Here is a 27,572-nt window from a genome sequence, read left to right on the forward strand (position 1 = left end):
ATGAATATTACTTATTTCTGTGCTATGTAAACTTAATTGCTCATTGAGGTTAGCTATGGCTAAAGGAAATGACTGAGTTTATGGACTCGGTATTTGCAAATGAATATATGCTTGATATCTTAGATTAATATTGCCCTAATGTACTACTCTGTGTATTGCAGTGCTTCAACACTGAATGTATACAAAACCCACGTAGCTGGTCCCTCAGCAGCAAGCCTGTGATTGTAAATGATACATTTGTTGAGCCTTCCAATAAACTTTTCATATTTAGCATCTGGTATTGCCCCAACTTCATCTTGTTCTTTCAGTCATACATAGCAATCTAGCAGTGGAATACAGTAATCTTTTTGAAAACCATCATCTGTTAAACTGCAGGTTGCTTTACTTAACACATTTATTACATTCATATGGAAATTCTTCCACAATGACATCTATCTAATTTGCCACTCATCTAGTGAAAGTATTCACGTTAATATTTTACTGAAAAAAAAAAAAAAAAAAAGAACAGTTCTAGCTGCAAGGATAACTTCATTGCTCTAAACTGCTTAAACTCACTTTGTGTCCTTTTCCCTTAAGAAAACCAAGTAACATAAATGAACAAAGACAACAACATTAAACAGAACAAACCAACATTTGTCTCTTGTTCATTCACATTAATCAAATGTTAACAATGCATTTGTAGTAAATATTTATGGAATGCTTACTATTGCATCCTGAGAACATGCTGTAATTTTTTACCTCATAGCTAAAAGCCAACTGTTTCTCTAAGATACACTACCATACTATTAAATAGTTCTTCAGTGTTTATATCTATATAATGAAATGAAATTTGAATTCTGTAACCAAGAAAAATTAACTCACTATCGGTTCTTTTAAAAATATTTCTTTTTGCATGCAAATAAAGCTGTAGGATCACTGTAAGCTAGTTGTTTCCTCCAGTTTTACAACAGGTTTGTTTATAGTTCTGGTCTATTTACTATCTGAATACACAGACTTCTATTGTATTTTAATAGCCAGCTTCATGAAGAGGCATAAGAACTATTCCCAAGAGTCATTATGCACTTTACCCAGCGACTGCTTCATGTGAAATACAGAAACAGGCCAGAGCGCCAGAAGCCCTCCCTTGGTGCTCCAGGCTAAAAGCTCAGAACTTACCTCCATATCCCTTCTCCAGCTTGCATTCGTGGCTGTTTTGTGGCCAGCTTCATTGCAAGGGCTTGAAATGTGCTTCTCATCCATCTACAGCCAGGCATTCTACAGCCTGGTGGGGAAGACACTGAGACTATGAGAAACAGCAAACATATCATATTTGCTTCGCATTCTTGAAGGATTTTGGAAGCAGCACTGAAGTAACATGCAAAAAAAGACATAAAAAGTAAGAGATTAACTATACTTTATTATTCTGCTTTTTTCCTTAAGTAGTTAGCAAATGTCATCCATGTTATTTTCTCTAGAATGAATTTCCTGCACAGAAATTAAACATAAGTCTAAAACAACGTAGCTATATTCTAACTGCAAAAACCTTTTTCTCAGTGCAGGAAGGAAATGAAATGATCTCCAGACATCTGTGTGAGTTGGATCACACTAACAAAAGACAGACAGACATGCTTGTTTGGCAAGACTTTTTCCACTTCTCATTTGGTAACTATTGTCTTAGCTTTCTCCTTAATTACACTGGCAAGAGGTGAAGAAGGAACAGGTCCCAGGATGTTTGACTTAGATTTCCCCTGATTTGTACAACCAAACAGAGAAATATTTCAGGATTTCATAGGTTAGGGCCAGATAAAGACAGAAACTTACATAAATCCATGCCTAGGACCCCATCTCCTTGAATCACTTTATAAAAACATCGTCCTGAGGAGGGGACAAGAAAAGCTTGGAGTCAGTACTGCTAGTACAGAAAATCTGCGGAAGGCTTGTAGCTTCAAAATGAATTTTTAGCCCAGTATTTCAGTAGCCTCAGCAATATCTACACAACAGAAAACTATGCATGCATAAAAGAGCTGGAGGCCCGGCAATAATAATATTATATTTTCAATGAATTAAAAGAGGGTCTGTCCAATTCCACCTTAGCAGAGACAGGCTGCCATTGTCTGGTCTTGCCTCAAGCACCATGTTTTTCCATTGTTAATGCCACTAAAAAACTAGGTTGTTACTTAATATTGTTTTATATAAAAGCTGCAGTTCTGTGTTCTGTATACTGTGCTGCACGTTCCTCACAAAAACACAAAACTAGCTCAGCCTTAGTTTGAGAGAGGAAGGGTTGTATCACACAACCAAGGCTCCTTTGGACAAGAGATCCCTTTTGCACACAGCCAACTCCATATCTGAATGCAGATGTTTATGATGTTTTTGTAAACCCATTACAATTTTCTAACCCTCCCTGCTCCCCCGTCCTTCCCCCTCCCCCCCCAAAAAAGTGCTTTCTCCATGCCATTAGGTGGTGATCAATTGATTTTGTCATCTGGGTAATGTCTGGGAAGGAAGGAAATAGAAGTTTCTGCAGTGCAGCCATGTTGGTCTTTGAAGGGTATTGAGCACTCCTCATAGAGTGGCTACTTGCAGCATGACTAGGGACTTTGATAGTCAAAATGTTTTGCAAACCAAGGGTGTCATAGGAGCTAGGGCTTTGTCACTCATAAATTCTGCAGTAGGGAACGAAAGAGCACCTTCACCCTGGTGAGACTCTCTGAGCCAGCCTCATTTATCTGGGCTTCACTGAGTATCCCATCTTAAACAGACCATCCATGAATTCCAGTTAGCTGCGGTTCTAGCCTCTAAGCATAAATAAATCAAAACCCAGCAAAAGCTTAGCAGCCATTCTCACCGCTGGTAAGTCAGAATCAAGTCAAGTGATGTAGTACTCCAGTTTTCTACTAGTTAAAAGCCTCTAGAAGATTCACATTGAAACAAAATTAAAGTCATACAGTTGTATAAGGAGCAAATCTCCATCCAAGAAAATAATAATATAAACTACAGTATTTGGCATTGTGCTGTTCAGCAGATGTTAGTCAGTACCACTTAGGATTCTGGGAATAGTCACTTTTGACAGAAGTCTTCTACCAAATCCAGAGCATGCAGAAAAAACGTGAGTAGTTAGGTCCTCCCTGCCTTTGGGAGAGCACGTGCTTTGAGGCTGCTTGACTGCCGAGCAAGGCTCTCTGGAGGAGGGGATGAGAAGGGGGAGAAGCAAGTTCAATCTGTGCTCAGTCAGAAAATTCAAGTCCCACGCCTAGCTGGGTGGCTGTGCACAGCACCATGCCCTTCCCCCAAAGCTGCATCTGGCCTCCTTACACAATCAGCTTCTGCTGTAACGTACAGTAGGAACACAAAAAATACTGATGACTAACACTTGCCGCTCACACCCTAGCGTTTTAGGCAGGACTGCCTTTTCCTGATTTTTATCTTGCCTCACCGAGTTCCAGAGGGAAATTTTTGACATGCTGTTTTTTCTTATTTAGCATTTGATCTTTTGACAAAAGGCAGCATTCGGTCTCCAGCAGGCAGTTTTAGGACAGTTGAAGTACTGTCTTAGTAGGTGCTGTCTTAGTAATCACAGATGAACTGCTTATACCACACAAAAAAACACTTTTGAGTCATGACTAATTTCAGATCCTCCCTACCAAATATTGCTTATGCGGGGTCCAGCCTTGTTGTCTTATACACAGACAATTGCATTCTATGCCCATATTTCCTTCCAGCACTTCTGCTGAGACACAAGCTTATCCAAACCAGAGGACAAACCTAGGAGGCACACAAAGGTATCACCACAGCACGTGTTACCTGACCTCCAAGAGCCCTCTGCATTTCATTATGTGACTGCCCCTAGCACAGAAAGACCAGAGGAGCCAACCTTCTTCTGTAGTTGCACCCTCAATGAAGACCTCTCTTTTTGTCTCCTGTTTTCCCAAGAAAACTCTGCAGGTCAAACTCTAGTCTGCACTCTCCTGCCAACACCGAAACTTTAGCTTCCTATGTTTTTCTGCATGTTCTGGCGTTGGTACGACAACCAGCCCCTCCAGCATGGGGCATGTGAGTATCTCTATAATCCTGTGCTATCTACAACGGTCCTATCTAACACGTGCTGAAAGGTATTTTTCTTCACAACTGCAGCAGCTGGCGTTATGGACTTTAACCTGCCCTTTGCACCTCTGTAGACAGCATACATGCAAATGCTTGATTATTGTAAGACAAACCTCAAAGAAGGCAAAGGGAGAGTATAATCGCCTGCCCTATTTATAGGCTCGTTATTCTCTAAATTAAACTAATGTACACACAGGTATCCTGTTCCCAGTAAACCTTACTCATTGCAAAACACAGTTGCAATATGGATAATTAACCTATTTTATTGTACTCATTTTGTGGCAAAACACAGCTGCAAATAGGAAAAAAAAACCAAAACAAAACAAATACATAGTTCCCATTGATATAAAGACCTTACTCCTAGATTAATCCTCATGGGACAGCTCTCTTACAGTTTCTCCAGCTATGAGTAAATCTAGCATGCATCTCCCTTGATTGAGAAAATGCTGCTTTTAGAAATGAAACCTCTTGCTTTGGTTACAGCCTACTATTTATATGCTTTTATGAATATTTTATGAGATCAACAAAAGGTGTGTCAAAAGGCACTCCTTATGGCTGCCTCTGCAATTAAAAATCATGTCTCCTGGATATTATTTTCTCCTTACTTGTGTGGATGGATTCCTTGCATAATAACCATGCCTGTAGTTGTTGGGAATCCATGACTATGTTTATACACAGTGTTTCACATGCTCCAAAGCAGAACCATAGCATGTCTTGGTTCCCAGTCATCCTGATCATGGGACCTCCTGGAAAATGCTGTGACTCTCTCATATGCCTAAGTTTCCAGTACATATGTTGTGCACTTGGGTCTTCACCTGACTCAATGCTGGGATGCTGCTAAGCACTATATCCGAAGTCGAGAGGCAAGAATTGCTCTCAGGCTCCCATGATAGAAACACAGCCTGGCAGACTGCTGATGGAAACTTTTTCATCTGTTTGAGAAGAAACATCTGCAAGTAAAGTGGGTCTGAGAAGCTGATTCCTTTGCTTATCAAGTGCATGTTTTCATGTCAGTTCAGCTATGTTTCTGTTGTGCATATCTGCTTTTCCAAACAGACAGCAAGCCTAGCAAGAACTTTTCAGTGCCATTATCATAATTTGAAACACAGAAATCAGCTATTTTTCCCAGGAACACTGTTTATATAACATTATTCATAGCCGCACAGTTCTGATGGTCTTGCTGGCTTTCTATGGAGAAACATCACCAGATTCTGGGGACTGAACTATCAGACCTCTTTCAGCTGTTCACTGAGGTGGTTCTGCTCGCTAGTGGTTCTTCATTTTGGTATAGGGCGGTCCTGTTCCTCTGACAGGGCTTGTGCTAACAGACTGCTCCTCAAGGATTCCTTCCCCTTACTCTAAGTGCTCTACTACGCATTTCCTTATGCATTTGGGTATCTGTCATTCTGGACTAAGACCCCTTTATGAGGGACAGAAATCCCATTTCATGTCACACAGCGGACTTCAGAATAGTTATAAGAGTTGCTGCCTAAACTTTTCCACTGATGTGTTGATTTTTTGAGATAATCTTTCTCTGCATGCTTTACGCTGGACAAGACAAAATTTAAGGTACCCAGGTGTCACACTGTTCAAGTAGCTACACAGCTCTCCCCTTCTTCACTCTCTGTGAACCACTCTCTGGTACCACAGTATCCAATGCCCTTTCCCTTCCTGATCTTCCTCACGACAGCAGAGGCCAACCACATTCAGCCAACAGCAGGAATTAACTTCCTCCCTCAGTCCTATCCTCTTCTGAGATGTATTTAAGCAACCAGCCAGCTGCTTTGAACAACTGTGCAAAGTTAAAAGCAAAACAAATACTTTAAATTCTATGTTAAGCCTATAAAAGTAATTAGGGAAGTATAATCAAGATAAAAAGTCATGCTGAAGATGACTATTTGCGTAAGTGCTATAGAAAGCAAAATCAAAATTATAGATATTATAGCACTGAATTTATTATAGAGATACAGAAACGAATCAACCAGCCACCACTGGACTGACCTTAGAGCTAAAGATCTGATCATATTTTATCTCTACACTATACATTTTAAAGCCAACAGTTATTTGGGACTAGCTTTGTTAGATTCACAACAATTTAAGAATAAAGGTGCAATCGCTTGAGGCTGGAATACCCTCATTTTGTTCTACAATTCCCTTTTCATATTGTATTTAGCCAAAGGATTACAAGTCCAGTGGAAAAAAAAAAAGGTTTTCAGCTTCAATGGGAAACACAGCATAAACTGTGCTGACCTTTTCCAGACAATTACATAAAGCAGCAACGATAAGCAGTAGGGATCCCTATTAAAATATAACCCACGGCTTGTGTGTGTGTGCATGCTTTCTTTTTGGCCCTCAGCTATTGGCTAAGCTGAAAAAGATTTTATGAAGAAAAACACAGACATGATATATTCCAACAGAAAACAGCTTCCAAATATGAATGGCAAGCATAACCACAGCTGAACCCAGCATTTGCTTAATTCACCAGGTATGGTCTGAGGCATCTTTTATCCTTTATAGTCAACTCAAACTAGCCATGCTAGTAAAATCCCATTAAACTGTTTCATGAGTCACAGGCATCTTTGTTCTGTTGCTGAAACCGTTGCTGACGGTTTCCTTTATCTGAGGGTGGAGAATGTAATTTGTACAAGATCTTTCTGGCACAGTGCATGTGCCTTACCCAAGTGACTGTTTTCCTTTAAAATAGGTCGCTACTGCCGAAATCAGCTGAAGATTTCAAACAGGAAATCACTTAAAATGAACCACAGAGCTGTGCTGAGGCAGGCCCTATAGAGGGGTCTATGTTATAGCTTCCCAGAGATCCTGTTGCTCAGATACTGGGTCTGATGCAGGACCTGTTCCTCTTTTCTCAGTGTCTTCTAAGAAGTGGAAGTAACTGAGCAGGCCATTGGTTGCATCCTTTTTAACATACAGGCTAGACAGTTGTAGTTGCATTTTGGCAAAAAAAGTAACTAAATATAGCATCTAATGTTCACTTGCTGGATCACCAGTACAGTGATTACAGTGGGGAAATAAGTTGTGCTGGGTCTTTGTTAGCAGAGAGCACCTTTCTATGGAAAAGCAACTGCAGCCTCTTCTCAGTCCGGAGATCAGATTTCAGTCCACTGCTATTCCTCTTGACTTCTTCAGCAAGAGCAGGCATTTCTGAGACCTTTCCCAAATAGTGTATGAGGACAGCAACACAAATGAATGTATTTTTTTTTCTTGAAAACAGTCATGGAGACATGACCAGCAGTGTTTCACAGCTCAAAGCTGTGCATACATATTCATACACAAACACATCAGCTTCTCCTTGAAAAAAAGTCCTACCTCAGCTTCTGAAAGAATATACTCTGAGGATGTGTAGTTAATGATTTTCTTCTTCACTTCCATTCTCTGTTGAGGCAGTGTTTTTTAGCTCTTAAATAGCTCCACCCAAAACTAAAGCTGCTGAGTAAAACAAGCCAGATGCCTGAGAATTTGCCCAGCCACGAACAAGCGCTGATTTTTACCTTCCCATATGGTAAGCTAGAACATTTGAACAAGGATGTAAACTTAAACTTCTGGTTTTCTGATCTTAAGTGGTATTAGCTGCATAACAGATTTCATGTATCAGATCAGTTTTGTGTTTAAGTTATACTTTTTATACCTGTATGTACAAGTTATACTTTTTATACCTGTAAAATGCTTCGATATCATTATTAAAAGGACTCACTGAAGAAATGCTGCTAACCAGGGAAAAGGCAGTTTATGTTATACTGTGAATTACTATGGTAATTAAACATACCTGGAATCTTACAGGAACTGGGAATATGCTAAGCGAGCAGACAGTAGGCTACAATACCATTAATTTTCTAAACAAATAAATTCTGCCAGACATGTGAGTATCCTCAAGAGTCTGATTTAAAGTTATATAAAGTATTATTTGTAAATAGCAATGTAGAGGCCTGTGCAAGAACAGCACAAACAAGACATTCAGCTTTTGCCAAGTTAGTCATTAGAGTCTGACAATAAAACAGTAGAATTGGTGCGCTGAGCTGATGTTTTCTTTAAATCCTATTGCGTAGAGTTAAAAAGTTCACTGCAAAAGCATTGGGCCAGAACAGAACTTGTCAGCTCTGATGCATGTTTTTCTGCTGCTTCACACTGCTGTCGCCTTCTTTCCTGCCCAGCCTTATTTCTGAGGCTTAAAATTCATTCCTGTAAGACAAATAGATAAGCAAGGCTCTATTTTCCTTCTCATTAGTCAGATTTAGAAAGTGAACTGTAAGGCTGGTAAGTAGAGCTAATGCAGCAGAGAAGAATACTGTGGATTTGAAGGTGTTTCAGAAAACTTTCAGCTGTGCTTAAGCACAGCTTAAGACAGTAAGGAAGAGCTTCTACCTGCTTCATCTCAGTGCTGTCTCCTGCAACACAAAAGAGGAAGTAAAAGTGGGCCAGGCAGCTATCTTGGAGAGTAGCTGATTTAAGATGATACTTGATGACTCTTTTGTGTGAAGTGAAATCTCTAGAAATCAATGTTTTTAGTTCTGTTTTTTTGTTATGTCAAAGAAATAACACGTTCTGAACATCTGATTTTTCTGGTGTTGTCAGTTTTGTGCTGCTCAGTCCCCCTAGCACTGGAATGCAACCACACACAGCTGAGGCTCAGTGTGCTGCACGCTCTGCTAACTGCACAGCCTCTGGGAGGATGATGCAATAAAGCTTTGGTCAGTTTTACAGCTGTGCTAACTTAACCTGAAAAGGCTGAAACAGAGTGTTCTGGGTTCTGTAACCAGGGAGACAGAAATGGTTCCCTTTTATGGCACCTGTGGTCTGCTCAGGTCATCCACTGCATTGAGAATGGTTGTATCCAAGGGTCTCACCCTGAACATTTTAGTTTGTTAAAAAAAATTGGAGCTTTGTAGCAGGAAAACCAAATTTTGATAGTGTCAAGGGTGTCATTCCACCTATAGGGCTATGGAAAGAGACAGAAGAGAGTCTTATATTTGCAAGATCACAAATCAGGAAAAGAAACAAGAATGTCAGCTCTTAAGCTCTCTGTTGGCATCACTAAACAATCACTGCTTTTTCTCAAAATGTGAAAAATCCTCTTTGAATATTTACACAAAACTCATTTTGCATGTACTGTCCTTTAACATAAAGGCTGTAACACTTCGTAGGACTTAGCTAGTCTAATTATAAAAGGACAGCTAATTCCACATCGTCCTACTCACTCACAGAATATTCACACAGGCTAAGTGCAGCTTTCTTTGCTTTTCTGCTAATGTTCATCAGACCTATAGGCTACAGTTGCTCCTACTGCACGACTACATAGCAGTCTTCTATAGGAACCCATGCTAGCAAGATGCATCTGGAAGGAGGGGAATGAGGTGGCAAATATGTATTTGTGACTCAAAAGACAGAAGTCTGCAGGCAGTTAGTTCTTAGTAATAAGCAGAGAGAAAAAAGTTAAATTTTTTTTAGCATTTTGTACCTCTAAAAAGATTCTCTCCGGCATATCCATAAATAGAAGTCAACTAGAACTGGGGACAGTGTATAATAAAATATATAATAAAAATGTCCTAGACAATTCCATAGGCTTTATCTCTCCTCTGAGATTTGATCAAAGTATTTCAACATGATGAGTTCCACTTTCTTAACTGGTTTTAAAATGCTGAAGGCTGCCACTGCACACAACAAAACCAGAACTGAAGCACCACAAACCATATTAATCTTTAGGGTTTAACCTGCTTTTGCACAAGAGATGAGGTACAGCATAGACAGTAGCGATGAGAAGACCTGATCAATATATATATTTCTTTGATCCCTCTTCCACATCAGATACCACTACATAGTTTTACCTTCTTCCAAGTCTTGGCCTTGGCTTCCTACAGAAGCTTAAACACACACAGATTTTTACAGACTATTTGTATGTCCAAACATAAATTCCAGTAGTATCTGGGCCTTTACCCACCTTACAAGTTCTCACTGCTCTTCCAAAATAGATGATATTTTCAGAAATCATGATGGTTTATTGAAAAGTTTTTTTTTATTCTTAATATTCTCAACAATTTATTGACTCTTCCCTACTCTCTGAAATAACTTCACAAAAGGATATATCAGTACAAGCCAAGTTTTACTTGAGTATATGGTGCCTTAAACATTCAGCTGAAGGAGATAAATGATCCCTCCTGACTTCAGCCAGACTACAGAGGCTGCATCTGTTCCGCAAGACTGGTTCACCCTGCAGCACATGCCACCGTTCCAGTCTCCCAGCTGCCCAGATAGGAGAGCCCATTGCAGTGCAATGCAGTGCCCTCTCAGCTCCAGGGCCTATGATTTCTAATCACAAAAATCACTTTACAGGAGAGTGGGAGAGTGGTCTCCATGCGAGCCTTATCTCAATGGGGTCTCCTCCCCGGCTCCATGGTATTAGATATAGCTAGGGGTGCTTGAAATTAAGGACACGGTGAATCCCTTTGCTGGTTCCTGTCTAGAGCTCTCAGCAAACAGCAAGAGCAAGCTTTTATGACCTTTCCAACTACCCAGATACAGAAGAAGGAGATAAGGCAACAAAACAGGACAGTATATGGGGAAAAGAAGGTGAAGGAATGATATGAAAGGCAAGCAGTAATAGCTTTGAGATATAGACCCTGGTAATCACAAGACCCAGATGTGAAAATCTGGCCCCATCAGGACAACTGAGGCCTGACTCCAGTTCCCTCCCCCCTCTCCCCCCCCCCCCAAGAAAAAAAAAAGAAGGGAGGAGGATTTTCTCTCATTTGTTTAATGTTTCTGATAGCACTCTGGGTATTTAGGGGGAAAAAAAAAGTGTAAAAATCAATGACACAGAAGAATGAATGTGGGAATGATAAATGCACAAGCTATTTTCCTCAAGTGACACTTGCTTTCCACATTTTTTAAATTCCATGGAGGTTATTGACAGGGAGTGTTCCCAAGGCAGGTACAGTTATGCTAGTCTGTATTATGAACTCAGATTTTATGTGCTCAAATGGAAAATGTTGTACTGTTCGACTGAATGACATTTCCTATGCTACACAGACAGGAAAAGTGGGTGTTCAACTCTGATTTGTATTTCACATGCATACTTTTCCTCTTCATACTTCTTTTTTTAAACTGATGCTTAATTTTGCAAGGCAGCAAAAATATTAATCAATCAGGAACATTACAAGTTTATTTTAGTAAGCTGTGGTTAAATTCTCTATTTTTTCCTCTAAATAATAAGAGAAAAATATTAGAAGAAAAGACTGCAACATTGTGAATTCACTTGCTCAGAATTATAGTGCAGACCTGCCCCTAGAGATTCCAGCATTAGCAACAAAAATCACATATAAAATAAGTAAACGCTTATTCATAACATGCCCTTCAAGGAAATAATATAACAGGACTTGAATTATTTGGGGTTATTAAGTGCATTTGTTACATGTGCTTTTTTCTGAGAAAGTAGAAAGGCAAAAGCAGAAAGAATTGGAAAGAACAGACCAGAGAACTGGAAAGAACAGAACTGGAGGAAAAACTATTTCCCTCTTAGTGTGTGTGTGGGGAAAACAAACAAACAAACAAGAATGTGACACCCTTCCTTCAACCGGCTTTACATTATCAGCTTAAAAAAACAAATCCAAGAATGAGTCAGCTAATTAACTTGTGAAATATGTTATCACTCACTGTAAATTGATAGGGAATAATTTAAACTTTTGATTTCTTCTCAGCTGGACTATGTCATCAGTATCAGCATCTCCTCAGCTTTCTGCTTTTCTCCACTCTGACAATTATCTCAGCTTCTCCACTGTCATACTCCACCAGTGCTGTATAGATAGCTGCAAGAGAAGGACTGTAACATTCATCTTTCAGGAACCAAACTCAGGAAATCAACTTTGTTCATCAACAAAGCACATGAGTACAGTCAAACATTTCAGGGTCATGATTCAAAAAAAGCTGCATAGGCTGAGCAGGGAGCCTTGTGAGCTAGCCAAAGGCACTGCTAAGCACAGTGACAGAGAATGTCATCTGCTCCTACACACGAGGAGATAAACTACAGGAAAGATCCTAAACTAGGAAACCCATTCTACTGCTGGAACTGAGCAAGGCTTTTAAAAGGGAAATAAGAATGCAAGTTTCCTATCCACCTTCCTAACTGCCCAATTGTGAGGACACTTGCCCATTTGCATTCATTTGTTCCTGAGACCATGAATGAGTAGTAATAATTTTAGTTCTCCTACGTGTGAAAGGAGATCCTTTATGTACCTCTGAAGATCAGATCCAAACATTATCCTTGAAAGATGGACATTGAAAATTGTGTCCGTGTCAGACAGAGGATTGTCTTATGGATCAGGCTATGAATCTGGGGAAAGGAGGGAGTTAAGAGGCCTGCAGTGCATTCAAGTGAGTTGAAAGTATAACCACCATTTTGTTCAGAGTAGAAGAGATCTCAAATGTTAATGAGGGACTGGAGGCCCGAATTCTTCTTAGGCTACAGTTAACATTCACTGTTAAAATATTCTTAGGTTGAGTAGTACTATTATTACTTTATGGTGATATAATTAATTTTGTGTATTCCCATATTGAAAACATTGTAAGGTTTCTGATGCCATGATTTTTCATTTATTTTTATAGCTCTGTCTTTTCAAGAACAGAGTCTCTACCTCATATCATAGGCACCAGAGTTTCTTTCCATAAACACACGACTTAGTGCCTTGAGCTTCTTTGGGTCATTGAGCCCATAGTCAGACGATGCAAAGACTGAGACTGCTGTCCTTCAAACTACTGCTGGGCCTGATGCAGTAGGTCTAAAACTTCAAAAGCTTTAAAGCTAAGTGCAACAACAAACAGTACACATTATAGGATGCATCCTGGAGCATCTACTGCTTTTATTCTGCTACACACAACTCCAATAACTTATGCTTGCCTTAGACTGTAGACCAATGAAGTTACCAGCAGCATTTGCCATAGCATCTTAATGGAGGATTCCTATATGGAGATCTAAGAGAGAAATAGAGATGTTTCTGTTATATCAGTGTAGCTCAAAAGATTTTGCCCTAATGTGATGCATCTAGCATGCATACACAAAAATCATTAAGAACAAAATGCCTTCACAAATGGCTGCTAAATTTATGCCCTGTTTGTGAGATCTGCTAATCTCTTTCAAAAATTAAGCTACACCCTTATTGTCTTTATAAAATGTGACAGTTATATAATCTGTGCTATGTAACAGAGGTGGAGATGTAGAAGACAACAATCCATGGAAGAAAAATTAGTTTTCATCAAACCTTAGCTTTTTTCGTCTGTTCTAAAGCAAGTATTTTTAACCTAAGCCTTCAGCATAGCACATAACCCAAGATTATCTAATTGGATCAGCCACAGAAATTCCTGAATCCTGAATGTTGGTCTTATAGTTTATGCAATTCTGTGTTGAACTAACTCACCTTCAAGGCAACTGGTCTGATTCATGTCTCTGATACAGGTCACTTTGTGGCACACGCTGCAGCAGGCTTCTGCAGTGTGGCTGGGAAGGCATGAAGGAAAGCGAGCATTAGAAGCAGTGATTATGCAGAGCTGGATTCCCATGGCAAGGAAGGGAAGGGGTAGCCATGGAATGGGATGTATGACCACTTCACTCAATTTTTACAGGAAAGAAAGTTCTGGGAAGCTTGATTCCAGAACAATGAGACATGCACACTCAAGCTTGTGTGAAAGAAAAGAGAAAACTTTTACATTTTTTACCGCTTAGGCAACATCCATATTGGGACTATCACAATCATCGCACCGTGGCTAAAAAACAAAGACGCTCTAACTTGCTTTTGCTTCATGTGAACATAACAGGTTACAGAAATGAGTTATTTTTCCTTAGAGGCAAAAATATAAAAAAACAACAAAAATATTAAGTAGGATATGTTCAGATAATACAGGAAAGGAAAACAGTACCTAAATGACTAAAATATATACTCACATATTCCTGCTTTATGCAATAAAACGCCTCTAATGTATGCCAATAGTGCCTTAATCATATTCACTTAGTTTCAGAAGGATGCAGCTTCTTGAACAAATAGTAGAAACTCAGCGTAGCATTTACCTTTTTAAGGCTTTGTTTAGTCAGTTTTTCTCCTTCCTTCTTCTCTACTTAAAGAGCAGAAATGAACAGAATTTAAAACTCGGAAAAAGAACATACAAAACCATCATTAAGTTATCACCTTAAAATTGAATTATTTTGTTCTCAAACGTAAAGAAATTATTGAACATCACAAGTTTTTCAAGAGGACCAAGCACTTCATTACTGCAAAGGTCACTTTGCCAGAAACAGAGAAAAGGTATTATAAGTTCTCTTTCCAGTAAGTCAAATAAATACGGACATTAAAATAGAAGAGATTTAAAATATTCAAAATAAAGTTTAATGGTGAAACAGATATAGGAAGAGACAGAGGTTTCATGTAGTTAACCATGGAATTTACATCTCAGCAGTTCAAAAAATTACAAATACAAATTTACCAGCTAGTATAAAATTGCCATACTGATAAAGGAATCAAGAGTACTATAGGAGTTCATATCAGCACAAGACCTACTTTACTTTCTTGGGATACATCTACACAATAGCAGAGCACACCTTACAGGGATCTTCAAAAAGCTCTTCACTGTAATTGATAAGCCTATGTAGAGCCCTATACTGCTACAACCAGACTGCTTTCAGCTTTTATACTAGACTAGCTATTTCTAGTCCATACTATCATGAAGACAAATTTTTTTAAAAAGCTCTCTACACAACAAAAAACTCATTTACTAGAATATAGTAAAGAAACCACAGTTTACTGAAACAGAAATCAAAGAAAATAAATCAATAAAGCATTTATTTGAAGAAGATGAATATAAACAATTAACAATACCTAATGGAAATTTTAACATACTGCAGTAACTATGAAAAAAATCACTTGTTCCACCAGAAAAGGAGCCAAAAAAATACAAAACAATAAAAAACCCCTACATTTGATATGTGTAGCCTAAAAATACTATGGAATTAATACTGGCAAAGAAGGCCTGTCTACTCCAACATCACTAGATCTTTCAGAGGAACTATTAAAATATACTAAGAAAGCCGCTGCTTACTTAAAAGTAATTCAACACCCTAGATGATGGGTAGGTAGTTAGCACCTGGTCATAATAAAAGGCTACTATTTCCAATTATACTGATGTGAGTAATTCAAGAAGGAAAAGAGTGGAAATGGTTGCAATTGCATGTATTAAAGAAGAAAGCACCTAAGAGAAGGGGAGAGAAACAGTAAAGAACAGGCTGCTCAGAAAACTGCAGGAAAGTTAGTTCCTCAAGATCTAAGGTTTAAGAAAAGATACTTAGAAAAGAATTAATAGTGAGTATCTATACTTATAGATATTAAGATTAATAAGCTTAAATAGCCTGTGTATCACTACTACAAATCTGTTTGATACCCTTCCTATATTCTACTGATGTATACATAATATTTGTCTTTCACATAACCTAGGAAGAACATGTTAAGGGCTGTAGCTGAGGGTTATATTGCTTGAAACAGTTACCTAGGGAACAAAATATTCCTTCCATTAAAATAGTATTATGCTAAAGAACTGTTTTTTGTAATAGAAGTAAGTTATTTCATTAATCAATAAACTGTATGTTCCATTATGGAATTAAACTCTTGAATAGCATTCATATCATATAGCGTACAGGTTTTTTAACAACTTTTCCCCTAACAACTCTTCAAATGTAGATTAATATGCAAAGAGCAGGCTATAAAGTCATATGAACTTTTCCAAAAAAACCCAAAACTCTGCACATGGAAAAATTTTTGGATAGTTTATAGCAGCAGGAAGTGTAATCAAAGTATGTACAGATGTTACTGGAGAAAAAATAAAAGACAATGTACAAAACTATTTGAAGAAAATATGAAAAGGAAATAGTACCTGGCTTATAGTTACAGTAGAAGAATTTTTTTTTTGTAATAGAAATGGGATGAACTTTAAAGGAGATGGGATGTCTGTTGCCATGGACTTTAATGTCTAATTATCCAAGATGGTGCCTTAACTCACACAGGTGTACTGCAATAATTGCTGCTACAAGTGGTACCAACAGAGGGCATTTACAGACAAAAAGTCTAGAGTAACGAAGACTGGGTAATTGGCCTTTGCAGAGGTTGTTCGGTATCTACACATTTCCTGCACAAACTCTTTCCCTAAAAGATCTTTGTTATTGAGCACAACTACGCTGCTGTAGAGGAATCTAGTTTGTTTTCTTAGGAAGAGACCCTTGAGCTGCAGTGTTTTAACATCTCTTCTATTCGGTAAACCAGAGAGCATCAGAAAATACCACAGACAGATGAGTCAGCAAAAGTAACATAGTAGATGCTAAAGTTTGTTTGGACTCTAGACAACTCTGAATATACTCTCAGAACTGGAAAGAATACTGATGCTTGATGCAGTTTTTATAATTGTTAACCAAAGATAAATTGAGGTTAACTATGTTTATAATAAGTTTTATATTTCATTCTTTTTTTTAAAAAATCAAGGTTGTATTGACTGACTACACTGTATCAGCTTGCTGGTTACCCTAAAACTTTGACCTAGGTGATATTACACCTATTTACAGGAATCTTTGGTGGTGGAACCAACCCTTTCTCCTTCTCACAATTCAAGTGTGAAAACACTGGGAGAAAATAATGTTTCACATGTGCTTTTTTTTTTTTAATAAAGATAAATGTGAACCTTTATTTTCTTGCAGAAAGAAGAAACAAAAAGATCTGAGCCTGTGTTCAGTAGATATCATTACTGAAACCAGCACTGAAACCCTGCACATCAGTTTGATTTCCTTTTAATTAGAATAAAACAAAATGAGATATTTCCAGCAAATAGTCTTCAAGTACATGCTGTTAAATGAGGCCACTACAAAATGCACTTAGATATACTCCTTACATATGAGCGTTCTTGGCATTTAAATACCTTGTGCCTCAAATAAAAAAAGAATCAACAGAGGTGCATATTGCCAAATTCTGGTGAACAGCACAAGCAAAAAGGCAAAGTAACTTCCAGGGTTATTTTCCCCTTCCATACTCCTACCAATTTTGTCATAGTAGCTGAATACATGTATGCATCAAAGCTTTTTACTGTTGACTTGAACAATACTACCCTTCTTTTTTTCTAAATGCTGTCTTGCCCGCCTGCTTTTCCGCCTAATGGCACTGGCTGCGGCACTCTTTTTCCAAAAGCTGTCCTTGGGTGACAAGCAGAGCAGTAAGGTTTTAACTGCTCCACAAAAGAGAGAGAAAAAAAAAAGTGTTTGTCTTCCCTTCGCTTCTTTGAATATCTGATGAATTATGCTGTTTCTGGAAACATTGAGAGCTCGTAAGCAAAAGGAGCAAAAAGTTATGTTAAGCAGAGACAGGAAAAGAGCTACAAGGATCTTGCTTCAGAAGAGCAATAGGAGGAAACAGAAGAAAGGAGCATTTATCTTTATAGCTCGCACACAGCTGTAAAGGCAGCTCCTTTCCTCAAGCTGCTCGCATCTTTTCAGTTTGTTGAAGTCTGGATAGTTTCTTCTGGATTTACAACTTCCAACCTTGATTGTACTGCAGTATAAATTGTATTTTTCATAGGGCCAAACCATACACAATTTTCATGTCTCCTAAAGATGCTGTTCTTTAAAAACAAGTCTTAAGGTAACCTATGACATGCTACTTCTTTCCTTCCAAGGCATCTTCAGATCAGGCAAATGCCTGAGCTGTTTGCAGGGCTAATAAGGATGGGAGATAAACAGAGAGAAATAAGTGCCGGGATAACCAGTGCAGGTCAAGCAGGGTAAAGACAGGTGCTATTGGAAGAAGAGGATCTCAAACTGTGCATATTACTCACACAATCAGATAACCACCTCTAGTACTAAATTATTTTTATTTTTACAGATAAGCTGGCTTTATGTATGAAATGACAAACTGTGGTTTTTTTTTAATCAAGATTCCAGACCTAGAAGATCTGGTAACTGTAAATAACGAAACTCATTTTCACAAGATGTCAGTGAAATCTTCAGATCAAAAGATTAGTAAGATTGAAAAAATGATTTGATATTCATAAATCTGGACATTTTATTAGCCATATAACAGCTAGTGCTAGCAAACTATGATGGTGCCTCAAGGATCAAAGCAACTGGAAACCACTAGGAATTAGGAAGAGCTGAACTGTAAAGTGCAATTATCTCATACCTGCCTTAACAGGAAGTTGCTTTTACCTTCTCTGAAGATGGTGACTTTGACAGTGACTGACTCTGGAAACAGGAAACTACATAGGCCCGATCTGACACGGTAATTCCAGTGAGATAACTAGGCTTTTTTTCAGTAGTTGTGTAATCTTGAAAAAAGAGTGGTTTGGTACAAAGTGATCAAATAAAGAAGTGCATAGTACTTTGGGAGTACAAATTATTTTCTTTTTGTCAACATAGCAACTTCTTGGATGATGATTAACAGCTGTTATAAACACTGTTAAAGGACATCCTTTGAGCGACATTAATAATTTCCTATGAATGAACAGGTATCAGTGGTGAATAGATACATACTGTTGGATTACACAATGCATGTGCATATATTTAATCTTACCTTCTGGGCTTGGAGTGCAGAAAAAAATGAAGCTTCTAACAACAGCATAAGGTTGATTCCATAAACGTCAATGACTGGAAAAGCCACCTATTGCAGTTCAGACCCAAATACCTACAGCCATCAACGGATAGTACTACTATAGTACTACTCCTGCAAAACTCAGGTATTTCAAAGGAAAAGTTTATGCTTAACTTAAAATCTTAAAACTATGCCACGTTTTAAGTTTACTACTACAGTAAAACTCTTTATTGTCTAAGGTTAGACCTGATAATTATTTGGCTTTGAACTGCCAAGGAGGAAGAAATATTACCACCAATTTATGAACTGCTCACAGTGACTCACTCGCTAACTTTCTATCTTTTCAGGTGGCAAAGTCCTACAAATGCTACAGCAGAGGTATGGGCCTCTCTGATTAAAAGGAAGCAACAAATCTTCGGTTAGTTTCTAAATCACACACCGCGTGTCACTGAACTACTTATTACTCGGTCAATAATCAGTGTATACTTGTATATGGAAAGCAGAAACTGGGGTTTGGGGCCTGTGTTACAAACATGCCTGAACATGGCTTAGCACGATGGTGTTCGTCATCCCTTGGTTTCCACCTTGATCTCCAGAAGCAGCAGCAACAGCCGGGCCTAGGAGGGAGAGCCCAGCTTCGCCCGGGGAGGGCGGCGGGAGGCCCCGGCGCAGCCTCCTCCGCGCAGCCCGCGGTGGCCCCGGCGGCGGCGGCGGCAGGAGCGGGCGGCGGCGGCGGCGGGGGAGCCCCGGGGGCGGCGCCCGGCGCGGCGGGGCGGGGCGGGGCGGGGCGGGCCCCGCCCGGGGCGGTGGAGGCGGCGGAGGCGGCGGCGGGGCGGGCCCGGAGCCTCCCGCCTCCGTCCGGCAGGGCTGCGGCGGGCAGCGAGGCGGACGTCGGCCCGGGCAGTCATGCTGCGCTGCGGGCTCCTTCTCCTGCTTTCGCTCCTCTCTCTCCTCGCCCGAGTCGGAGGTGAGGCGGCCTCGCTGCGGGGCTTCTGGGCCGCGCCGGGCTGGGGGGTCCCCAGTGCCCGGGGGAGAGGGGGCAGCGGCGAGCTCCCCCCTCCCCCCGGGCCCCGCGGCCGCCCGCCTGGCCCCGCGGTGCGGTGCGGCGCGGCGCGGTGCGGGCCCGGGGCGGGCGCGGGCGGCGGCGGCGGGCGCGGAGCCGCGGCGGGGAGGCAGCGCTGCCGCTTCTTCGCTTTATTTTCGCTAAGCGGCAAAGTGTTCCCCACCTCTGCCTGCCTCCCGGGCTGGGAGTCCCGTTTTTAATCTCTCCGGTTCATTCGCCGTTACTCACCTGACGAATACGTGCTTTCGTAGGGCCCTTTGGCTCGGGGTGGCTTTCTTAAGTACAGCTGCGCGTTTCGGCGCGGCCGGGGAGCGCGACTTCAGTTTAGCTTCCATTTTAGGAAAGAAAACAGTGTTATGATAAATTTAGGGCAGCAGTTACTCACCAGAAGGTTCGCCTTCACGTGCCAGCCTTATTCGTTTGATGCGGGGAAACTCCAGTGCAAAACACTCCGGCGTAATTTCTGAGAGCTTCTTAGGGCTTCAGTATGTTTATGGGTCAATTTTCTTCTGCCTTGATCAGAACAGTGTGCAGGTAGTACTGTATTTGTATCTGGTGTAAGGCAATGCACTGGGTGGAGGGATTCCTTGTTTGGAGGCAAAGTAGTTCCCACTACTGCTTTTTTTTCAGGACAAAGCTAATTGCCAGACTCCTAAATTTGGAATATGCAATTGCGCAATGCAAACTGTTGCTTCTCATGGATGTAACTTTTCTCTTATTTCTAAGAAACACTTTTTTTCTTGCTACGTTAGTAAGCATGCTTAACGCTATGCCTAGGCAATTTTTTGTCAAGTACTTTGCAAAAGTGACTTTTCAAATTTTAAAACTGTGCATCTCTTCATTGTGGGAGAGAAGGAGAAACTACCAGTTCCTAGCTTTGACTGGAAGGTATAGATACTGTGGCATATGGATAAGCAGTTTGGCTTCAAGCCTGCTTGAATTCAGTAATCCTGCTGTGGCCTTGTTGCAGTCTTAATTGCTAGGTTGGCCAATCTGAATTCTTGGAAAAATAGTATAATTTTATAATAACTGACTGAAAAACTGACAGATGATTCATACTCCTATAACTGAGATATCATCTCACTACTTGTTTTTGAAAACTTGCTCCTCTATTTCTGTAAACAGTCCTCACAGTCTTGGACAACAAGACCTTTGGTGTAATGATCTTAAGATACGGAGATATTCGGGACCACTCAAAATTAGGCTTTCTAAACTTACTACTTATAATTTTTGAGATGAATACCATCTGTCCAGTTTCTGCTTCACTGGAGGAAAAGTGTACAAAGTCTTCCTTCAAGCTTTGTGCTTGGGCTTCTGAAGAAAAGGATGATAAATTTTTAAAAGATAACTTTTCAAAAGCTAGTTAACTTACCGGGCTAGTGGTTAATGGCCATAATATGAACTAAGTAGATGAGTTATTAAGTTAAATGCTTCTCTTTAAACAATTTGAAGAATTCAAGAACTGCTGAGAATGTCAGTCTGATGAGGGTGGGGCAGTCTGAGGCAGTTTCAAATTTGTGCTGCTGCATCTTTGGTTAAAATATAGGTAAAATCTGAATTACATATTTTGAAAGCTTAAATGTCACTGTTAGTAGGCTGTCTGTATTCTAAATTAACAACACTGCTCTAAAAATTAAGGATTTTACTCCACAGCTGTTGTGTAACTTTGGACTTGAACAGTCATTCGGTTTCATTTGAACTACTGGCTCTCACAATTAAAGCATGTATGTCTGTGGCCTTGTGAGTGGTTTTTATTATCTTAGGCACTTGAAAGCTGTGTCAATGTTAAAACAATATGCAGAATATCATGAGGATTTGAATCCGTTATTAAGCAATGGTGAACTTTGTTATTTGAGCTTGCCTAAAAGAAGAGCTTGCGGTTTTAACCTTGCAACTGGTATTTAGGTATTTGCCAAGTATGAGCTCTTCAAGTCAGGCTAAGCTAGAATTTAGGTGTCCGTGGGGCTGAATCCAGAGGAAGGCTGTGAGTTTATACATTGTGCCTTGAGCTAGTCTAACAGCCTGTCACTGCTAAGAAGTGGGATTTTCCCATTTCTCTCCTTCTGTGTTTGGTCTGGTGCCCACCAGACCCTGTGCTCAGATGATTCAACTGAAGTCAGCAAATGACTAATTTGGTGCATTGAATCTCTTCTGCAGTGTCTGACGGGTGTCAGAGCCAGCACAGGGGCGTGGCAGGACTGAACATCTGGGAGTGGAAATGAGACTTGGGGGGGGGGGCAGAGGGGGGAGAGAGGGAAGCAGACTTCCTGCTCTGGCCAGTGGTGAGTCATCAGATTGGCTCAGCCACCTTAAATCTGCAACCACCAATTTAGCCCAAGATCTAACTTTTAGCCATCTGTTTTTTTCAGAGCAGAATGAAAAAAATAGTAGGCACCAGGTCTCCTGTACAATGTACAGGAAGAGTTCAGCACCTCAGAAGAACTTTAAAAAACAAACAAACAAACAAAAAAAACCACCCAGTGATGAGCAGCAAAAAATGGCTAGAGCTTGCACATAGACACAAAGTTTTGCTTCTGTACTGCAGAAAGATCAAGGCATAAAAAGGAGTTTGCTTACTGCACATGTAGAGTCTGGGTTCAAGGGTACACATTTTAAGTATTCTCTGCAAGCATTGAATAGAGCTTGTTGATTGAAACATAGTTTCCACTAGAAATAGTTGTGGTATTGAATAATAGGAGGTGAGCAAAATACTTGCCTGGGAACTGAGGTATCTGTGTTGTAAGATCTGTAGCCTAAGGTGAATTAAAGGCAGAGATCCCTGCTTCCTGGAACTGCTGTAACTACGTAGCTATGAGTAGAAGAAAAGAAATACCTGTGCCACTAATTTTTTGTTGAGGCAAGTCAGTACTGAGAAAAATTACTAGTTAAATGAGAGGTGGTTAAAGGAGCCTGTCTGTAATCTAGCAGTTAGAGCTTTTAGCTGGAATAGAGAGGGAGAACAGGGACTCCTGGAGACCGATCTCTGCTTTGCAGGTTGTGGAGTTGTTTGCCTTTTAAATTTGATTTAAAAAAAAGAAAAAGCTTTCTTTAATTAAGCACTTTTATAGTGGTGCTAGTGCACATACTTGGCAGCATGAACTTGAAAAATGCAGCACGTGTTGTTCCATGCTTGTTTCCTCTAGTTTGAAATGGTTGGGATTTTATATGTGGCGTTATTCATATAAAATGGCCACTACACTGCTAGATCAAAATGACATCACTGCAATAAACTGCTACAGCTTTCTGTAGTTGCAACGATTTAACTTGGCAAGAGTTAAGCATGACTTAACCTAGCCAAAGCCTGGCCGCTGTCCAGCCAAAACCAATTTCAGTATTTTCCTGATGTTACTGTGGTATGTGTGATAGGTTTGCCCTCACTAAAGGATTGTTTTAACTCTTGTCTTTCCTGAACCTCTCACTGCAGTAAATTTGAATTTCATCAGGTGACAGTTGTGTTAGCGAAATGCTGTAATAATAGTAATCTTTAACAGTTAAGGTCATCTTGACGGGGCAGGCATCGTTTTTTTTAGTCACACTGCTTTTCCATGCTCTGGCACAGGAACCTACTCTTCAGAGTCTAGCAGAAGTGTGTGGAGAGAATGTCACAAGAAGAACAGTCTTGAGTTGGGGAGCTTCTCTTTTGACTTACTGCGAGTTAACACAACTGTCTAATCCCTGATTCAGATATTGAGAAAACATAAATGATGAAACAAACACTCAGAAGTAAACACCTTTCCTCCCCCTTCCCAGGCTCAACTTAAGCCAAACACTTGTCCTCCCCTTCTTCTTAGTCTCACTTCCTTGATTTTCGCCGCTGGTTACACTCAAGTGTGTCCCAATTTCTTCAGTGAGGTGACAGGTTGTGTGAGAGGTTGGGGTTGGTGTGTAATGGTCTCTTTCTGCTGCTCTTCTGTGCTTTTTACTAGTTTACCTGTGCTGCTCTGTGCTTCTCAGTGTCCCTGCCCCATCGCGGGTTGCCTGTGGTCCCTCAGGGGTGTCCTCTTTGGCATGGAGCCTCTCCTTCTGAGAGTGTGTCTCCAGCCACATGTGTCCTCAGCAGTCTCTCTCTCTTTCTGTGGCTCCCAGAGTGTCTCCTCACTTGTTTCCTGCCCCAATGGCTGCTGTTCCTTCTTAAATATGTTTGAGTGGGGCACTCTGTGTGCTGCTCTGACTGGTTGGAGTTTTGGTGGGCGACAGCTGTTTACAGTGGTTTCAGAACTGGCTGAATCTGGCTGTGACTGACACAGGGCAGTCCGTGGCCTCCTCCCACACAGGTCACCACTGCAGCCCACTGCTTCCAAAACTCTGTCATTTATGCCTAATGCATCCCACTCCTCACCTCTGCAAAACACGTATTTAAGAAAACTGGAATGAATATAAATCCCTTATAAACCCTACTTTTAACATCACCCCAGTCTTAACATTCATTACAAACTCTACCCTTCCTTCCTGCAGAGGAGACAAGAGATTAACACAGTAACAATGTGTAGGTACCCTCGCTAAAACCCTTTCAGCCATTTCTGCACCATGTTAGTGACCAGCCCAGAGTCTGTACATACATATACTGAGGGTCACTGCTGCTTCTGAGCGTATTCCAAGGTGATTCTCACAGCCATTACTTCTGCAAACTGTCTGGAGCCTCTGGTCCCTTTGCAGATGGCAGCTTCTCCTGTGGAGGGGTCTGAGCAGCAGCTCACCATCCTGTTGTGATTTTACAGGATCAGTTGGTAAACAACATCCACTGTTTACTTTCAGCACTTAATTTGTCGTATGCTGGGGCTTCAATAGCCTGAGGAGTTTGATCTATTGTTCATTTGCTGGCCACTGACTAATCAGATCAACTAGTCCCAGTCTGGGGACTGAACTAATATGTTCCTGCTCAGTAAATGCAAGGACCCATTTTTGCCAGGCAGAGGTGGTTACTTTTCTCCTGGTCAGTTTTGAATTGCTGAACATAAAATTCAGGACAGTCTGGGACATAATTAGAGTGGCTGTTCTGTGCCTAACAATTCAGTAACACTCAGAACACTCTCAACTGCAGCCAGGACCTTCTGTTCCAGAGGGATGGTTATTTTCTGCTCCTTTGTAGCCTTGACTCCAGAATCCCAGTGGCCTCCCTCTCCTCTCTTGAGAGGCTCGTTGTCACAAACTCCATACATTGCTTTTCTTATCTGCGCTGGCATAACACATATTTTTACATCATTACTTTCCCAGTTCAGTCCTAATGCAATTGCATGGGCTATTTCTTACTTGATCTGCTTAAAAGCTTGCTCTTATTCCTTTTCCCACGCGAAGTGACTGTTTTTATAGGACACATGATATAAGGGTTTGGTCAGTTGGCTGTAACCGGGGACAGGCATACACCAAAATCCAGTAACATGCAAGAGGCTTGGGTTTCTTGTTTAATGTGCAGGGGTCCACTGCACTTATCCAAGTAATTTGTTCAGCTGAGATATGTCTCCACCCATCTTGCCTCTACACACCTGAAAACTGTATTTCTCAGGTCTGCCTTTTACTTTGAAGCACTTAATGGCAAATCCAGCTTTGAGAAAGATGATGATTACCTGTGGCCCGTTACTTAGTGCTTCTTTTGAGGTAGTTCCTCCAATCAATACATCATCAATATTGTGAAAACAATCTCCAGAGATATGTTGCTTTAAAGTTTTGCAAATGGTGCCATTGTGGATGGTAGGGCATTGTTTCCACCTCTGTGGCAGCCAGTTGTGTGTATACTGCATACCTTTCCAGGTGAAGGCAAACTGGGGTCTCATTTCTTCAGCCAGAGGGACTGAAAAGAAAGCATTTGCAATACTGGTTGTATACCAGGTATGTTCTTTGGTTCTAAGCTTGTACAAGAGCTGCAGCATGCCCGGAACTGCAGCGGCTAATAGGGGTGTGACTTTATTCAAAGCTCTATTGTCTGCTGTTAATTCTCCACTAGACTTCTGTACAGGCCAAACAGGACTGTTGTAAGGTGAAGGTGTTTGAAACCTCCTCCCTTGTTTTTTCAGAGAATCAGTTAATTTTTGAATTTCACCAGTGTCCTGCCCCTCAGTCAGTTCAATACTGCTTTCAGCAAATTATTTGCCAAGGGAACAACAACTAGGTCTAAGCACATGCAACAGTGTTGGGGTCAGTAGAGCCCTGCAGCTGGCTCTCTCCTGGGCAAAACACACTGCCTGCTCCAAAAGCCCAGAGCCTTCTTCCTGTCCTATCTGTCCATCTGTCGTGGTCAAGAAAATCAGTCCCCAGGATGACTGGGGCATTGAGCCAGTGGCAACATGTAGTGGCTACCAATTCTGTTTATTCAAACTGATGCTGCGTTCTACTTGAGTTAGGCATGTCCCTCCCCCAGTTACTCTGTGAATAACTGCTCATTCGTCATGGCCATGTAGGAGGGCAATAAGGCGTGTTGAGCACTGATACCTGATAGGACATGAAGTTGTTGAGGCAAAGGGGTGCCTGGCCACCCTACCCAGATAGTCCAATAAATTTGGTTATCTCTGTTTGCTGCCAGGCCAGCAGCAGGGCCTCCCTAACGCAGTAAATTCTAACCAGTTATCACAACAGTATGTGGCTGAGAGGTTAGGGCAGGTTAAGCTTATCATCTAACTGAGCTCTGACTCTCCCATGTGTTCACGGTTCCTTAGCTCACAGTGCTAGATCTCCAAAGGGCTTTCCGTTCTACTCAGTCATATCCTCTCCTTTTTCATTCACAAACATCCTAAGTCCCAGTACATAGACAGGACAGGAACATGCTGAATATCCATTCTTTCCTGACGTTTTTCAGTAGGTTTATGACACTGCTGGATTCTCAGTATTATCCCTGGCCTTCCTGCCAATCTTATGGCATGCTCCCTCCAATATGGTACATACAGGTTGCTCCTTGATCAACAAGGTGTTCCACCAGGTTATAGGGCAATACTGGAAGGGTGTTAGTAATTGTGCCTGCCATCAGAGTTTTCAGGCCATAGTATCAATGGTCATCTTTTGGGGGTCCCATCCCCTTGCTTGTAAGCACACTCCAGCAGCCCTAGCAACTGCAGTCGATTACCCCCTTCTTCCCAGTCCTTCCACACAGGTATCTTGTTTGTGGGATCAGCAGGAGTGGGCCACTGCTCAACATATCCATCCATTAGCCGATCCCAAAGCCGCCCTCCCTTGCGCAGGGCAGTGTTCACAGGCAGCACAGGCTCCAAACTTCCCAGATTTTGGATCTCCTGAGTCAAAAGCTGCACCCTATTTCTCCACCTTCCCAGCAGCGCCACAGCCAATGTGAGGGTGCCAGCTCTAAGTGTCCCTCATTTCTTTAATTTCACTCTGCAAAGAGGACCGCTGAGTGTTTACATACTGGGGAGTAGCGCTCCCATCTTTGCAGGTTTGTTTAACCATTGTAACTGGTTAATCTGCCTAAGTCCTGAATTTCTGTGACTGGGGTGGTTGAGGTGCCCCTCCAGGTGGTCGCTTCCAGCTGCCTGGCTACTCCCGCAGCAGCCTGGTGCACTGTGTGGCTGGTTCAGCGCTGCTTCTGGCTGCTCACCTCTGCCCAAGGCCTCCCTTTGGCGCTGAGCACTGGTTAACACCTCTTTCTGCAGCCTGTTGCTCCGACAGACTGCCTGCCAACCCCCCAGCTCTCCTGTGGGGTCCCAGACCCACCCCCCCCAGCCCCTGGAGCAAGCACATGGCAAGCCCCAGCACAGCAGCACCCGCTCCCCAGGGGGGTCATAGCCCCCCGGGCTGCTGCCGTTCTCGGATCCCTCACGGCAAGATGGCCCCAGGGCCGGAGCGGGACCCAGCACGGTTCTTCCCCA

The 27,572-nt window shown here is 41.3% G+C and overlaps 1 protein-coding gene and 1 long non-coding RNA gene across 6 annotated transcripts in view; one reads left to right on the forward strand and one right to left on the reverse strand.

Moving 5' to 3' along the window:
• Nucleotides 1-1,800: 1,800 nt before the first annotated feature.
• Nucleotides 1,801-20,498, reverse strand: LOC106491315 (uncharacterized). Of its 3 annotated transcripts, XR_001293759.2 has the most exons (6): nt 20,147-20,498; nt 14,153-14,199; nt 13,506-13,585; nt 12,989-13,062; nt 11,749-11,900; nt 7,735-8,280 (listed from the first exon to the last, which is right to left on the reverse strand). It is a non-coding gene; the product is annotated as an uncharacterized lncRNA (long non-coding RNA). The 3 variants fall into 3 exon arrangements; XR_010884086.1 differs by lacking the exons at nt 7,735-8,280; nt 20,147-20,498 and adding an exon at nt 1,801-1,854 and having other exon boundaries at nt 13,804-14,785; XR_001293758.2 differs by lacking the exon at nt 20,147-20,498 and having other exon boundaries at nt 13,804-14,785.
• LOC106490707 (CD99 antigen-like) overlaps nt 19,537-27,572 on the forward strand; it is a 33,266-nt gene continuing 25,230 nt past the window's right edge. For all 3 annotated transcript variants that reach the window (XR_010884083.1, XM_067296127.1, XM_067296132.1), the window contains exon 1: nt 19,537-19,665. Coding sequence is in view for 2 of the 3 variants with exons in the window: in XM_067296127.1 (XP_067152228.1) it covers nt 19,605-19,665 (61 nt within the window). In the remaining variant the exon portion in view is untranslated. The remainder of the gene's footprint in view (nt 19,666-27,572) is intronic.

The sequence above is a fragment of the Apteryx mantelli genome, chromosome 1 (genome assembly GCF_036417845.1).
Source record: "Apteryx mantelli isolate bAptMan1 chromosome 1, bAptMan1.hap1, whole genome shotgun sequence".
Taxonomy (NCBI): Eukaryota; Metazoa; Chordata; class Aves; order Apterygiformes; family Apterygidae; genus Apteryx; species Apteryx mantelli.